The sequence below is a fragment of the Camelina sativa genome, chromosome 11 (genome assembly GCF_030686135.1).
Source record: "Camelina sativa cultivar CO46 ecotype springtype chromosome 11, ASM3068613v1".
Classification (NCBI taxonomy): Eukaryota; Viridiplantae; Streptophyta; class Magnoliopsida; order Brassicales; family Brassicaceae; genus Camelina; species Camelina sativa.
In genome coordinates this window covers 46,375,658-46,391,020 of record NC_141890.1, presented here as the reverse complement: position 1 = coordinate 46,391,020, position 15,363 = coordinate 46,375,658, and the positions used below count along the sequence as shown (strand labels likewise).

Below are 15,363 nucleotides of genomic sequence, written 5' to 3'. Positions count from 1 at the left end.
AAAACGTTTAGCCGTTTCACCAAGAATGTCATGAACTTCATGCGTAAGTTTAGCTGTTCGACATCCACAACCGCGGTCCCAAAGTCCATCCCCGAGGATACCATACCAATGCCAGGACGCCCTTCCGCGAACCTAGAGCGAACACCTTCTCCGATTCCATCACCCGCACGTCAATCTTCATATGTGCCGCGACAGCGCCCATCTTCTCCCGTCCCTTCACGCCACTCATCACATGAATCTAGGGAGAGAAGGGGACGCGGTTTGCGTGGTTCAAGAGCCTCCTCAAGTCGTCGATCAGCGCGTCGTTCTGCAGCTCAAGCTGAGCAAGAGGTTGAGCAACAAGTTGGGCAGCAAGGTGATTATCAGCCTACGGATGTGGTAGTATTGGTCTCGGACCATGGCGAGTCTAGAGTCGACGACATGCAGTGCGACGAGCAGCCGAGCACTTATCAGAATACTCAAGCGGTTGAGCAACAAGTCGACCAACCAGGTGGGACCACTCCTGCGGATCCCGAACACGGTGAAGGACAGAGCCAGTACCACGCACCAGCTCCTTGGGCGAGCTCAGACTCCTTTTTCTACTACTGAGGTACTCCTACCTTCCTTTGTATATACCATTTCATTTCTGCATTGTTTGTATTGTGATTCTTAAATCCTCCAGCAAATTTTTCTTACACAGGAGACTGTGTATTTTAAGTTTGGGGGAGGGTTTGAGATGATGTATCTAATGTCGTGTTTTGTGATTCTTATTTCAAATCTTTGCATCATATCATGTTTGAGTCTGCATCCATCTATTTGTATAGAAAAACCATAAAAAAATTTGAAAAAAAAAATTTCGAAAATTTCCACAAAAACAGAGTGTTCATGTAGTTTGCAATTGCATATTAGGATTGAGTCTAGGTTTATTCATATAGGGTTGTTGCATTTAGCATAGGGGTTGATGATGATTGTAACCTTGTTAGCATGTTGGATTCAATAGGATAGGATCAAGGCCCTTGTTCTTAGTTCTTTGATGCTTGTTGATTGAACTTGAAAATTTAAGATTGAAGCATGTTTTGAATTGATATCATTCCCTATCTACTTGAACCTAATCCTGACTTGCAATTATCCTGTTATGCATTGAAGTTGAACTCATGGATACCATATACATACTTGGATTGTCTTTCACATTTTTACCACCCTTGTCGATCCAAGTAGCTGATTCCCATCTTTGGAACAGTTCCCCGCACCCTTAACCAACCGTTCTTTCAAGCCAATTGTATTCTTGAATGTCAGGCCTTTTTCCGAGTTGAGCTTGTTAGAAAGTGTTAGGTTCTAACCGACAAGAGTAGGATCCTGTGTAGTTCTAGTTCGCGTTATCCGGACTAGTAGGACTAGGTGAGAACTCGATTTTGGGTATTGGGTATGGATTTGTGCAGAAAAGTGAAGTGTAAACAGAAAGTAAAGGGGAGAAAGTCTTTAGGAGGGGGATGTGTTTTCAAGGTTTACAAGTCTAGTAAAGGATTTGGGTTGAGCAAAACAATGAGTTATTGGTTCTGGGCATAAAACGAAAAGATTAGACAAAGGAAAGAAAGTAAAAATGCTTATGATGTCTAGAGTCCTTAGAAGAAAAGAAAAAGAACCATAGTGATAATAAAGATTTCCCAATCTGCTAGAATGATAATAAGTGAACTTCCCCTAAGACCAAGTATAAAGAGTGAAAGAATGGGTTTGAGATGATGTTTCTGATGAAGGGTAGAGATAGGACCAACTTCGGTTTGGAATGTTCTTTGGGTAGACAGGACGCTGCTCTTGTATGTATCAGTTGGTTTCAACCTTTAGCCTTCTCTTAAGCTCAACTCATTTTTGTGAGAGAACCTTGTCATGTATTGATGAAACCACTCGAGAAGGAGACCATCTAAGTCTCCAACCCTTCACCCTAGCCAAATGAGTTCAACGACATTGCTTAGCTTGATTCACGGTTCTCTGTTAATGAATGTTAAAGGGAATGATTGATAGGATTGCATGTGTAAAAAAAATATAGAGTTCTTTCACCATGCATCATAGAACTAAAAACAAGGACCTTGATTCTAACTATTTTATTTAGCATGTTTTAGGTTCTGAGACCCCATCTTCACACCTCTTCTCCATACTCTATTCTTGATTGTTTGCTTGAGGGCAAGCAAAGAGTAAGCTTGGGGGAGTTGATATGTCTATATTTTGTCTCTCCTTAGCCTATTTTTATCATGCATTTAGCTAGGATAACTCATTGGTTTGCATCGTTTTCTAGTTTTTTCTATACACTTTGCACGTCTAGGTAGCTCTTGCATCATCCTTGCATACATTGTGCATTTTGGAGTATTTCAGGTATTTAGGAAACGTTGGAAGCTATTCTCGTCCGAGCCATGGTCACCATCTTCATTCTCGTCCGAGCCATGGTCACCATCTTCATTCTCGTCCGAGCCATGGTCACCATCTTCGTTTCGTCCGAGCCATGGTCACCATCTTCATTCTCGTCCGAGCCATGGTCACCATCTTCGTTTCGTCCGAGCCATGGTCACCATCTTCATTCTCGTCCGAGCCATGGTCACCATCTTCATTCTCGTCCGAGCCATGGTCACCATCTCCGTCTCGTCCGAGCCATTGTCACCATCTCCGTTCCGTCCGAGCTATCCGTCCAAGCCATGCTCCTCAGCCTTCCATCCGAGCTATGATGACATTGGATTCCATTCGACGCACATGGACTTGATCGCACATGTCGGGAAGAAAGACGTTTGGTTTCACATGCTTCAGGAGATTACCGAACCGACGCTTTACCTTGTCGTTTTAAGTTTTAGGGCTTTCCATGTTGGACTACTATATATACATTTTGTTAAGTCTTTGCGGAGACATCTTATCTTTTAATCTCGTTTTCGTTCCCAGAAGGTTTTTAACCTAGCATCCAAAACACGTTCTCAGACTTGTATTCCGATATCGTTGAGATTTATTGAGATTTTCCATTTGATTCCTTCTACAAAGTTGTTAATCTTATTTTTATCTATCTTATTATGCTTGATTCAATGATTTCTGTGTTTGCATCCTTGACTATGATTTTCGGATCTGAGTAGTGTGGTAGTTCCTGAGGATGGGATAGATTAGGTGGAGGATCTTAGGATGTAGAGTGTTTAAGCTTTGATTGTAAAATTCCCTTCTGGACTAGAGTTAGAATTACTTGTTTCTCTCTGATCAATTGGAACTAGGTTCGAGACATTTCCGCACCCAAAAGGTGTTTGATGAAATGTCTGACCAACTAGTGCCAGAGACTTACGTTCCTAGCCTAAGAGATTAGTTGTCTAGGATGTTTGTTGACACGAATGAACTTGTCTGTCATGCCTGCTCGACCACGTTTCTCTAGCGAGAGCTAGGTATGGAAGTGGTTGCGTCTGAGTAGCTTTTGCCAAGAGATTGGATTAGCTAAGTTGTGATGTTCATTGTTTAGGGATACTTTGCTTATGGTATGTTAAACACTCCTTAGACTAGAATACTCCACCGACATCAATTACCCCATCCTTAGGACTTCTTTCTTTCTGATTTTATTACATTCTTGGAACTGTTTCGTTTGTTCATGCTTAGAATCGTTTGCGTTTTTATTCACTTTCGCTTCTTGTCATGCATTCTTGTTTCTTGTTCTGTGACTCATTTCCATTTCGCATTTTGATCATTCTAGGACTCTTAGATAAAAACACTCTTTGAATTGGCTTAACTTGTGATTCCTTGATTGCATCTTGATTGCTAGCAACATCCCATTTGGATTGACACCTTAAATACTACAACACTTAAGGTTAATTGAACCTGCTAGGAGACACAAAAATCTTAGTATCAATTGTCTAGGAACGACGTTTTCGTCTCTGATGCGAAACGCCAGCTCGCTGTCATAACAAAGATCACGTTACCTAAACTGATCTCACGGCCGTGCGAGTCACGAATCCTGCCTCTGTCCATCGCCTGTTTTATGCTTCCACGCACCAACATATCCGCTTCGTCAATATCTTCAAGCAAGATAACAGAAAACGGACTCCTCTTTACAGTTTCCGCAATCTTATCCAACGCGGTTTTACCACGGAAACTAGGGTTCCCATCTCCAGCATCCTGCCTCGAGCCGAGCTGAATCATGGTTGGATTCGTCCCGTACACAAGGGAAGACAGAGACGACACCATTTTTCTCTTCCCAACTCTATCCGGTCCTGAAAACAGTAACCAGACATCTCCCTTTGATAAAACACCACGTCGTTTCCCGTTCCCTAGCTTGCATTGACTAACTGTTGCAGCCACCGCAGCTGCTGCATCGTTCTGCCACCAAACTTTCTCGGTCATTCCTTTCAAGAGCTTCTTGAATAAATCAATGTCTAACGAATTCCCAAGATTCTCCTTAGGCAAAACACTGATCTTATTGTTGTTCTGCACTGATTCAGAAGATATGCAGCCGAGAAAATCTCTCACTTGCACATCCCCAGCTTTCTCTGAATCCTGAAAATACGCAAACGCAAGCATTCAACGTCCGGTTTTGTAATTTCGATCCACAAACACTTCCATCATAGTATAAGGAATATTCAAATCGACATACCTCTGCTCGTCCAAGAACAAGATCTGTCTGAACCGGGCTCCCGGGAGGGCTCTTCTTCTTGGCCTGCTCAGCCACCAAAGAGCTCATAGGTTTCAACTGCACCCTCTCACGCAACTCTCTATTGGGATGTAACTTAGGCTGTAACGGCTGACGAAGAAGCATATTAGGACCATAAGAGCTTGTCGACAACGTTATAGGAACCGGAATCGGAACAATCCTCTCGTTCTTGTTATGAAAGCTAGGATGAAGACGCACACACGCATCATTCCATTTCTTCTGCACTTCTTCAATCTTTGCCTGCTGTAACAAAACCAAAACACAAACCACAAACGTTAGGAAACTGATCAAACTATATGATCTGTAATCATATCATATTATCAAAGAGAAGATTCAAAAACAAGAACTCACCGGTAAACGATCAACAGGTTTAGCTTTCAACAGCCACTGTGGCAACTGTTTCTGCTGAGCTACTTCTGATTTAACAACCTCTGGAGAAGACACTGAATCAATCTCAGCGAGTTCTCGCTCGTAACTCTGCAAACACTGTGGACAACACTTCAGTGTCCTATTCGCAGGCACAAAGCTCTTCAATGGCGTGAATGATTCCAAATTGTTCGCAAGCCTGAGTAAAAAAAAACATCAATCATACTGAGACAAGTTCATAAAAAAAAAAAAGCTGAGATTTTTCTTAACCAAAATCAAAACTTTAACACAACCCACCTCGGGAAAACGCCGGAGGCCGGAGCTTTACCTGCTGCAGACACAGCTTGAAGATCCCAATCAGTCTCCATTGAAGGATGATAAACTTGACACCTTAGATAAGTCTCACACGTCGCTGTTCCAATAAACCAGAGTCTTCCTTCAAACTTCTCCAAAAGCCTCCGTAGCTCCGCCACCGCAGTCCTCCCAACCTCCACCGCAAGCGTAGCCGGCGGTTGCGTTGCGCTCGGTTGCTCCACAAGCCATTTCAAATCCCCAAGATCGAGAATCACACCACCACCGCCAGGATCAGAGTTCTTTAAACGAGTCTCAAGCAACCCATCTAATTCCCTAATTCTCAAAGCCTTATCCGAATTGATCTCTTCTAAATGAATCACCTTTGAGCTCTTCACCGCTAAATTCCCAACTTCTCCGACCTCAATTTTCTTAAAGATCTCACGAATCACCCGACCCGGCTCCGAATCCCCAACCAAAACCGGGTTTTTCTTCTTTGCCCGACCCAATATATCCATAACCCGGTCCACGTCATCGTTCTTATTAACAACCCCTCCTGATTGCTGCGCCGACGTAGCGCTCTGCTGTAACCGTGGGTTAAGATAAGAATTACGGGTCATCGTCATCGGAGCTCCACCTCCTCCACCGGGTCTAAAATTCAACCCGACGGAAGAAACACTCGGAACGACCGGCGTCGAAGAATTGTTCAACGACTGTTCAATTGTAGCTTTAACCGCCGGACTCGAGAAGCTAGCTTCTCTCATAACCCGACTCACACTCGGATCATCCAAAATCGAGATGATGAGCTGTTCAAGCTCGACTTTAACGGCCAACAAAGGCTGCTGTTGCTGCTCAGGACACCCGCGGCGTTGGTGGGCTTGAGCTCGTTTAAGCGCCGCCATAAGCGCGTTTGAGATGGGTGGATCATTATTAGGAGGAGTGGCCGTAGCTGTAGGGAGACGCTCCAAGGCGACGCTGAAACAGAGCTCGAGGGCTCTGCACTGTAAAGGGTGGGAAGAATTGGGGTGAGATCGGATACAAGCTCGTCGGAGGAAGCCAGCAGGGGAAGCTAAAAGAGTGGCAGCAACGTGGAGAGGAGTGGTTTGGCCGTGGTTACGACGCGCCGCTTCGGAGATAGATTGGTTTAAAACGGTGGCAGCCTCCGGCGTCAGAGTCTGTTGAATCGTACTTAAACCAGCTCTCATATCTCTCGTTCTTCGTTCCTTCTTCCACTTTTGTGTGCTCTCTCTGTCTCTCTCTCTTTCTTCAATTATATGTGGGGATTAAAAAAAATTGTGTATAAAAATCGAATCTTTTATTAGAGTAATGAAAAAAAAATTGAATCTTTTGAGTTGTGTTCTCTCTCAATTATTCAGACAAGTTTATGAAACTGAAGTTGTTTTGCCGATCGGGGGGATTATAAAAATGGAATGAATAGAGAGATTTGCCTAGAACTCATTTAAAGAATATCCCACCGGCCAACAAAAAATGAAAAGGCTTTAGATTGGTTTTATAAAGACAATGAGGAAAAAAAAGTCTTTTTTTCTTTTTTCTTTCTGACTAAAAAATTATTATTGTTATTTGGGAGAAGTAGACAAATTGGGATATCAAATGGATCACAAAAAATGGCTTTTTAGAAAGATTAAATTTTAATATTAAAAAAAAAATTGAAGATTAAAAAAAAAGTAAATATAGAAAGGAGTTGTGGGGGAAAGAAAGTTGCACAGTGAAGAAAAATTCAAAGAGAAAAGGTGAGTAGTAGAAGAAGTGAATGATACTTCTCTCTCTCTCACTCACTCTCTTGCTTTTGCCCTTTTTAATTGTAAAAAGGGACTGTTACGCGTATCTCTCCATCTTGACATTTTTTTAGAGTTATAATAAATGTAAATAACAGTAGTAATAACTGTGGATGTGTGTTTTTTTGTTTTTTGGCTTAAACATCAATTTTTCATTGTTACAACCAAATCAAAAACACGTTACATTCACCTCTATATACTTGGACCAAAAGCAAATGTAATGGTTGATCAAATATAACCCTGGAACACTAGGCGGATCCAACGCTACCTAATCGAGAACCATTGCATTTTTAACCACAACAAGATAGATAACATACCACGACTCGGTGTGAAATCATCTCTTAAACCATCTAAATTGACCCTATGACACGAAAATAACTACTAACACAGAGAAGACCAAATCCTATACTGAAAAACAAAACAAATCAAAACTATTAGAACCTCCTGATCGGCGTGTAAAACTTGTCCCAATAGCATCAACACCCAGAGGCGCATCATCAAAAAAGCTTGGTTTTTCCGGCGTTCATTGTCCCGGTCCTAAGCCTAAAACGGACAATACATCCGACTGACCCAACCAATAAACGCGACCAGCATGAATAGAGGCTTTTCCGAACCAACCACACATTAACCAAAATGCTAATCGCCTAAAGATAAGAGAATAGAACACGGATTAGCATATCTTCACCTCATGGTGCATTGCCGGATTAGCCACATCACTTCTGCCTTATAGTCTTGCTTCTTAGCCGGAAGGGACCAGATCTGAACCCAAAACCACCGGAATCGAATCGCCGCGGCTTCCGAAACCCAAAAAGGAGGACCCTTCGACTCCCCTTCGGTCTCAACCAAGCCAAACCAACCGGTATCAAGACGTCGCATCAAGAGTAGTTGCCACTCCAACACCAACGAACACCTCCGACGAAGATTCCAGCGATGGAAAACAAAGTCAGAGCAACCCCACCACAAGTCGAGGCTGTCCTTGCCACTGCGCGATCTTGAACCTCCATCCAGCCACCAACCAGAGACCCAGAAGAAGAGCAGATCTCAGATCCGACCTTGACTCGATGAAAAGAAAGGAAAAACGAAAAGCAATAAAAGAGGGGACCCTCCCCGGCGGCCAAAGAGGCTCACCGGAGAGGCAAAACCAGATCAGCGGCGGCGGCGACTTTGGTTCTAGGGTTTTTCTTTCGGTATGTGGATCTGTGTTTATATTGAACTTTTTTTTTTATTGATTTTGTTTCATTTATTAACGGTCAAGTTTTTAAGTTTGAGCCATCAGAAGAACTACTAGTACAGGTTTGGTCTGGAGTACAAGCTACATAGCTAAGCTAAACAAAGTATTATAGTACCATTAATTTTCGAACACTTTTAAGGGAGACTGATTTTTCTTTAATTGTGACAATTACATCTTTAAAGCCACCAAAATTATTAGTAGTTTTTTCGCTAAATTGTTGCTTATAAAATATACTGTATTAATTTTGTTTTTACATAATTTTTTAAGCAATATTATGGAAGATACCAAGAAAAAAGTTTTTTTTATTAGAGCTATCATAGTCATTGGATCGGTCTGTAAATTGTAATTGTGAGTCTAGCTAGGCATAGTTTTGCTTTTAAGAATTTAAAAAGGTTTAAGCATTAATTTCGTTTATATATTTTAAAAAGTAACTTTTTCCTTTTCATTAGATTAGTTTAGATTTTTTACTTAACTCTACAACCGTTGTTTATTCTAGATCCACAAGTATATCTACAACTATTACCTCTTGCCAGTTTATATATAAGAGATTCTAATTATAACATTTTATATCCACTTTTGTTGTTTGAAAAAAGTCATTAACAAATAAATTTGTGAGACGAAAAAAGATAAAGTTGTCTAATCAAACTGAATAAAAATGAAAGTCGTATCTCGAAGCATGGCTTTTAAGTCTTTAACTCACATTTCTTGTTAAATGTCAACTTTTTAGAATTCAACATTTTCTCCGTGATATGTACTACTACTATTAGAAACAAAATTCAAACGTAAATAAGAAGGAACTCTGTATTTTTTACATGAGTCTAAAGCAGGTACCTGTCTTCATGAGATGTCCATGGCAATTCAATTCACGTGATATATCACATATGGTTTACACACTTTAAAGAACACTTCGTATGTAAATAAATATAATATCAAGACGTACGTTTTAAATGGGAAAGGATATGGTTTTTAATAGGTTTAGGAAAAGTATGGGTACAAATGGATGACTTAAATTAATAGGTTGAATAGGTTGAATGATCATTCAGCTAAATTTTTACCATTTGAGATAAATAAGTTGGAAAACATATTCAACTCATTCAACCAAAAAAACTAGAGAAATGAACAAATTATAAAGGAAATTTGTTCAACTCTTTCATCTCCTATTTAGTGGATAAATGAGTTGAATACTATTCAACCAATTTTATTCAACTCATATTTTTTCAACTCATTCTTCCCTAGTGCAACCATTTCCACTCTATGTGTGGTCTTTGGTTTAGAATCCTTTCGATTAGAAGAAAACAACAAATATGGCATCATTCATAGGAGGACTATAAATTATAATCGTGGATACTTTGCATTGTACATAAAGTTTTGGATCTGCAGCAGGAATTAGTAATACTATTTTGGAAGGACATAAAACAAACATAAAGTGTCGTTATAAAAAAGATACAAAATTAAAGTCAATAACGCGTTTTAAAAGTAGACGTGATATTATATGCGTTTACTCGAGTCATATAAAAATTTAACTTGGTTTATATTGGCTATATATCTATCACACTTTTAAGTTTTAACTATGCGTTGACTACCTTTACTTTGTTCAAAAGTATGTAGAACGAAAAAAAACTGGTTTTGATAAGGTAAGTTAACAGAGTCAGCATATAACTTTTGATAGATAACACGTTTTGAAGGTTTTTATTCTCTTTTTTTTTTTCCTTTCACTTCTTGCAGCCTAGCCTTCGAACCAGCACTTGATGCCGTACGACGAAAAAAAGTCTAGAAAAAGTTTGACGATGATGTATGAACTGTCAAACGGTACAAAGTATGTGATCAAGATCTAAAATGGTAGTTAGGAATTAAGAATTTAGGATTAAGATTTATATTTTGTGATTAAATGTTTATGCAATTTGATGACATTAAAATGGATGGTTAGTTTATGATTTTCGCTATAAATGTTTTTTATTTTGTAATAAATTAGACATTATAGCAAAAGAAAGATATATGCTCAACTCAGTGCATTTGTATCTTTTAAAAAGGCTCCCTTAATTGGTTTCCTATGTATTTATATGATTATCTTGGTTAGGATGCGAAATAGTAAAGTAACTATAAAACTTGTAATAGATGTTTTCTCGTGTGCTCAATAAAAATAAAAAGCTGTCGTGACCCTCATTATTTTCTTTCGAGTAAAAGCTTAAAACTAGTATTACTTTCTTCTAATCGTCGAGAAGAAAAAAACAAGAAGACTATTTACTACTAAGTTCTAACTATGTTTTTATTATTACTAGCTTTTATTTCCACGCTTAAACCTCATTTCTTTGGTTTTCCACAAAATATATAGATTTGTTTTAATCGCTCTATATAATTCGAGTAAATCATGTAGAATTTCGTAATGTTGGCTTTTAGATGTGTGTGTTCAATAATAAATGTGTTTCTACCTTTTAGATGTGAGCTTCTCTGTTGTTACCCTAAAGTCGTATACGTGGTTGATATAAGTAAATTAAAATAGTCGTATACGTGCGTAATATGTGAGATTCACTCAAATCAAATGATCGTCTGCTAAGCTAAAAGTACACGTCGATATCAATATTATATTTACTTTCTGTATAACAATATTAATTTTATCATACTACACTTGATAGTTTTGATTTATACTGTGTATTACTTTTTGATGTCTTACGGAGTTATGGTATTAAGTTACTAATAATAAAAAAAATAATTACTTTTGGTGAGCGTTTGTTAAAAATAATAGAAAAATAAATCTACTTTTCGGTAAGCTAATAAATTAATCAAGAAACACTTTAATTAATTAATAAAATACCTTAAAGGCCACAAAAATTATGATGTCCCCTTTTGGTAACGCATGCTCTCTCTTCCCTTTCCCTTTACGCATTTTCTTCTCCTCGACATAACTATTTATTTATTTTTTGTTATCTCGAAAATTTTGCAATCTTTTTGAAAATCAAAATGTTAAAAAATTAGATTAAACTTATTGAAATTAACATATTTATTAGAATTTAACTGTTTAGTTCAGTCATACTTTTACATATACAAATATTGTAAAAAATAAACTTATATCGCAGCAGCTACACCAAGATGCAATGATTCTGGTGATTCTTATCTCGTAAACTAGTGTGTTAAAAGTATTTTAATCGTTATGAAAAGGAGTGAAGATGAGATTGGTGGTGCGGGTGAAAAAGGCCAACGCGTGATATTGCTTCTTCGACAATCACCTTTTTTCCTAATTATTAGCATCAAATTATAAGTTTACTTTATCTCCCTCAGTTCATTACGATGTGAAAAAGGCTTTTTGTTTCCAATTTCATTTCTCTAAACAAGAAACAAAGTCAAACAAACCTTTTACGCACGCTACAATTTTGAAAAAAGGTTTCCTAATTTTATGGAATTTCCATACGTGTGCATATATTTTATCGCATGACAGCATGAGACATGTTAAGTGGCATTGATCATGTTTATAAATTACTCCATAATAACATAGGGCTTTTTGGTGTATCAGTGTATGTATCTTTTCGAATTAGAAAAGAAACATGTTGTTTAATGGTATATGCGTATATGATTCTTTCGGAAGCAATATCTGGATATTATGATTATATATCAGAAAGAAAGAAAGAATCTTGCGTTTCACAAACGAGTTCTACTTTTGTATTTGAAGTCAAAAACGTTGTCGGTGCGCATTGAGAAAGTAAAGATGATGGATTTGATCAAAAAGATGAAAGCTTTTACTTAGACTTTCTCGCTTTCTCACAAAGTCTGAATGATAGATGAATGGAAGAATGAAATGATGAGAAAGGAAAATAAAGTAAAGAAGAAAAATAAAGATTTAATCATTTTTTCTTGTTTTACACTGTACTAATTATTTTTAACTGCTTTACTTTACTTACACATGCACTTGTGAAATATGTTTACACATTTTGAGCACCATCGTGTCATCCTCTAGGTCAAGCTTTTACCCAACACAACCAATCACTCAAAACAAAAGTGTTCTTTTCACTTCTCATACTCTTTTCTCTCTCTCTCTCTCTCTCTCTCTCTCTCTCTCTCTCTCTCTCTCTCTCTCTCTCTCTCTCTCTCTCTCTCTCTCTCTCTCTTATTATTTTAATTTATCAAGCAAGTCAATTATCCCGGACGTCGGAAACTCTAATTATATTGTTCATTATGGTTAACATGAATAAAATTATGAACTGGTACGACGTCGGATGTTGAAAATATTCCTGCAATACTCGAAAATTTATTGATATATAAATTACAGATGGTTATATGCAGGAAAACTGTGAAAGTATACATTTTAAATATATAAATGAAAAAATTATTGATAAATATAGTTAGCCTTGTTTGTGTAAATCTTTCTTAAATTTTTAAATTTAAATTATCACCAAAACATAGCCGATGGTCTATTTATTTCAGTGAACCTACAGGTCAAAACAAATATTAGAGGAAACATATTGTTATGCACTAAAATACAATTTGATAAGTTTTACAAAAAAAAAATTATAACACCGAAATTAACTCAAAGTCAAACACATAGGTTATATTTAATATTTAAATGTTAACCATCGATTCATTTGCCATTTGGCCTCGGTGTTAGATACTAACGCGCATTGTCCTTTGAAGATAAATAGTTGGAGCCTTGGAGGTAAACAAAATTAAAATTTGACTTCGCTCTAAAATGTTAATTTTTTTTCTTTTTCTGTTCATTACTTTTCTTGTGGCTTAGAAAATGGGGAAGGGATACTCCTTAGTCCTCATAATATGCCAAATTTTTAATAGAAATTAACAAAAAATCAAGCAAAAAAAGATGAATATTGGTTTCTTTCCTTTAAGTGAAATTAAGGCTTTCACATTATAATAACGTGTCTCCCATTGACCTTATCCCCTACTTCCATCACAATCAATTAGGCGGAGATTTAGATGTCCTCTGCAAATAAAAAAACATATTTTAAAACTAAAACACTTAGTTTGCTACTACGATTTCAGTCCTACCTCAATTGCTAAAGTCGCTAATGATTTTGTTACCACATTATTGTATATACTTGTCATAACTCATAATTTTCACAAACATTTTAGACTCTTAACTCTTTCAAGACAAAAATAAGGAGAGAATGTGATTCATCTTGAGTTCTTGTTTTTTTTTTTTTTTTTTTTTTTTTTTTTTCTATCCATGTATATATTATTAGAAATGAAACTTGAGGCTTTTTCACCAAAAAAGAAACTTGAGGCTTTACAAAAAGTAATACCTAAAAAGAGTAGTCCAAGCCAAAAAAAAAAAAAAAAAAGCTACAATAGAGTTAGGAAAGGATTAAACGGAGGCAATTATTACTATTTTAACAGGGTATGAGATCACACTTCTTTTGTTCCAACATGGGAGATCGCATCAAGAAAGGTTCGTTGATGACATCGAGGATTCGACCATCAGACTAATCATATATCCTTAGTCATTTCACCATTTAAACTAACCATATTTGTGTTCTTGATGTCTTCTCATCTTATATTAATCGTTTATAAAGATTGGTTCGATAGAGGTCAAACTATGATAGTATGATCTATATATTCGTGTAAGAACTTTCTAGAAGTTGGTTGGTGGGTTGCTATGAACAGAAGGAATTGGAATCAAATGAGGCAACATTGTTCGCATCATAAAGTGGAGAAGTCTTACTTATCTTCTGTCCACCACAAAACCATACTACTTGGATTTTCCCATTGCCATATCGTATATGTACACATAGAGCCTCCACTGCACCTATTTTTTTGGTAGTAAACCATATATTGAACATATCCGCACTCTTTAACTCATTATATACATATTGATTATGTCCTTTCAAGTTTAAAATAAAGTTAAAGTTTGAGTAAAAACACGAATCATAATAAAAACTCATCGGCTTCATAATGCAATTCAAATACCCCTATGACCCTTTTTTGTTTTTTCCCATTTCGTATGGTGTATGACCCCTGTAAATTAACTATACTTTTCATATGCATTAATGTAAGAGCATTTAACAACATACCTTTCAGTTGTGTCTTCATAATAATACTATATGCTTTGGAAAAAAAAAAAAATAATACTATATGCTGGATATTGTATTGAATAAATAATAACGCAAAATAGAAATAAATGCTAAGTGTGTGTGTTTGATTTATTTGGATCATATGGCCTTCCTTGATGCTTATCTTTGGGCACATTCATTACATGAAACAAAAAAATAGGTGATTATTTATTCAGTGCCCAAGGGACCATCGCAACCACACACAAAAACAATCCATATTTATTTTTCAATTTAAAAGAAATCCATACAAATTAGTATTATATATAGTATAAATAGAATCTTTACAAAGGGAGACGTACTTTCAACGTCAAATTTATTTGGAAACAGAAATATCAAAAGCAAAAAAACTCAAAATTTTGTATTTATATATGTATATCTAAAGTAAAATATCGATTAAGTTTGTAATTATACAGTTATTCATATTCTTTTTTATTTTCTATTATGTATATATATATGGAGAGATCAACATCAAATTTAGCACAAATGTTCTATACAGTTTTGAGACATTTAATTATCGACCAATATCTAGCTAAACGAAACGAGAGATCAGCATATAAACATTGACTAGAACATGATCTAATACTTTAATAAATAATTGGTCCCATCATGGCTCTTGCACACTTGTTTCCCATTATATCGAGTTGGAACATGTCTGGAAATTTATACAATTATTTGATCTATTTGAATTTGGCACATTCACAATATATACAAGCACGTCAACGATGCATATATAAAGTATGTAACTTTCGATTGTTGGTATACTTTGATTATAAATAAATAAAATAAAAAGGAGAGAGTAGCTTTGTTTTGTTCTTTTGGTCATCAATGCATGTGGGCTTATCTCCGGTGCAAATAACATATGAATATATATATCATCTGCAGTAAACAAAAACAAAAAAGTGTTGCTTCGATCATCAATCAAAAGGTTACAACTCCCGAAATTCCCGCCGGGCATGTAACACATCGGATTCATTCCATTAATTTCTC

General features: G+C 36.8%; 1 protein-coding gene across 6 annotated transcripts; it reads right to left on the bottom strand.

Moving 5' to 3' along the window:
* Positions 1-3,712: 3,712 nt before the first annotated feature.
* LOC104726332 (protein SUPPRESSOR OF MAX2 1) lies at positions 3,713-7,089 on the bottom strand. 6 transcript variants are annotated; one of them, XR_015570535.1, is made up of 5 exons: positions 5,334-6,847; positions 4,991-5,204; positions 4,583-4,882; positions 3,912-4,485; positions 3,713-3,810 (listed from the first exon to the last, which is right to left on the bottom strand). XR_015570535.1 is itself a non-coding variant. In XM_087471052.1 (5 exons), the coding sequence occupies exons 1-5, from the start codon at positions 6,499-6,501 to the stop codon at positions 3,779-3,781; spliced, it is 2,319 nt and encodes a 772-aa protein (XP_087327178.1). In that variant the 5' UTR covers positions 6,502-7,089; the 3' UTR covers positions 3,713-3,778. The 6 variants fall into 6 exon arrangements, 4 of the variants coding, with proteins under 4 accessions (XP_087327178.1, XP_087327179.1, XP_087327176.1 ...); XM_087471052.1 differs by having other exon boundaries at positions 5,303-7,089; XM_087471053.1 differs by having other exon boundaries at positions 4,583-4,879; positions 5,303-6,847.
* Between the last annotated feature and the right edge of the window lie 8,274 nt (positions 7,090-15,363).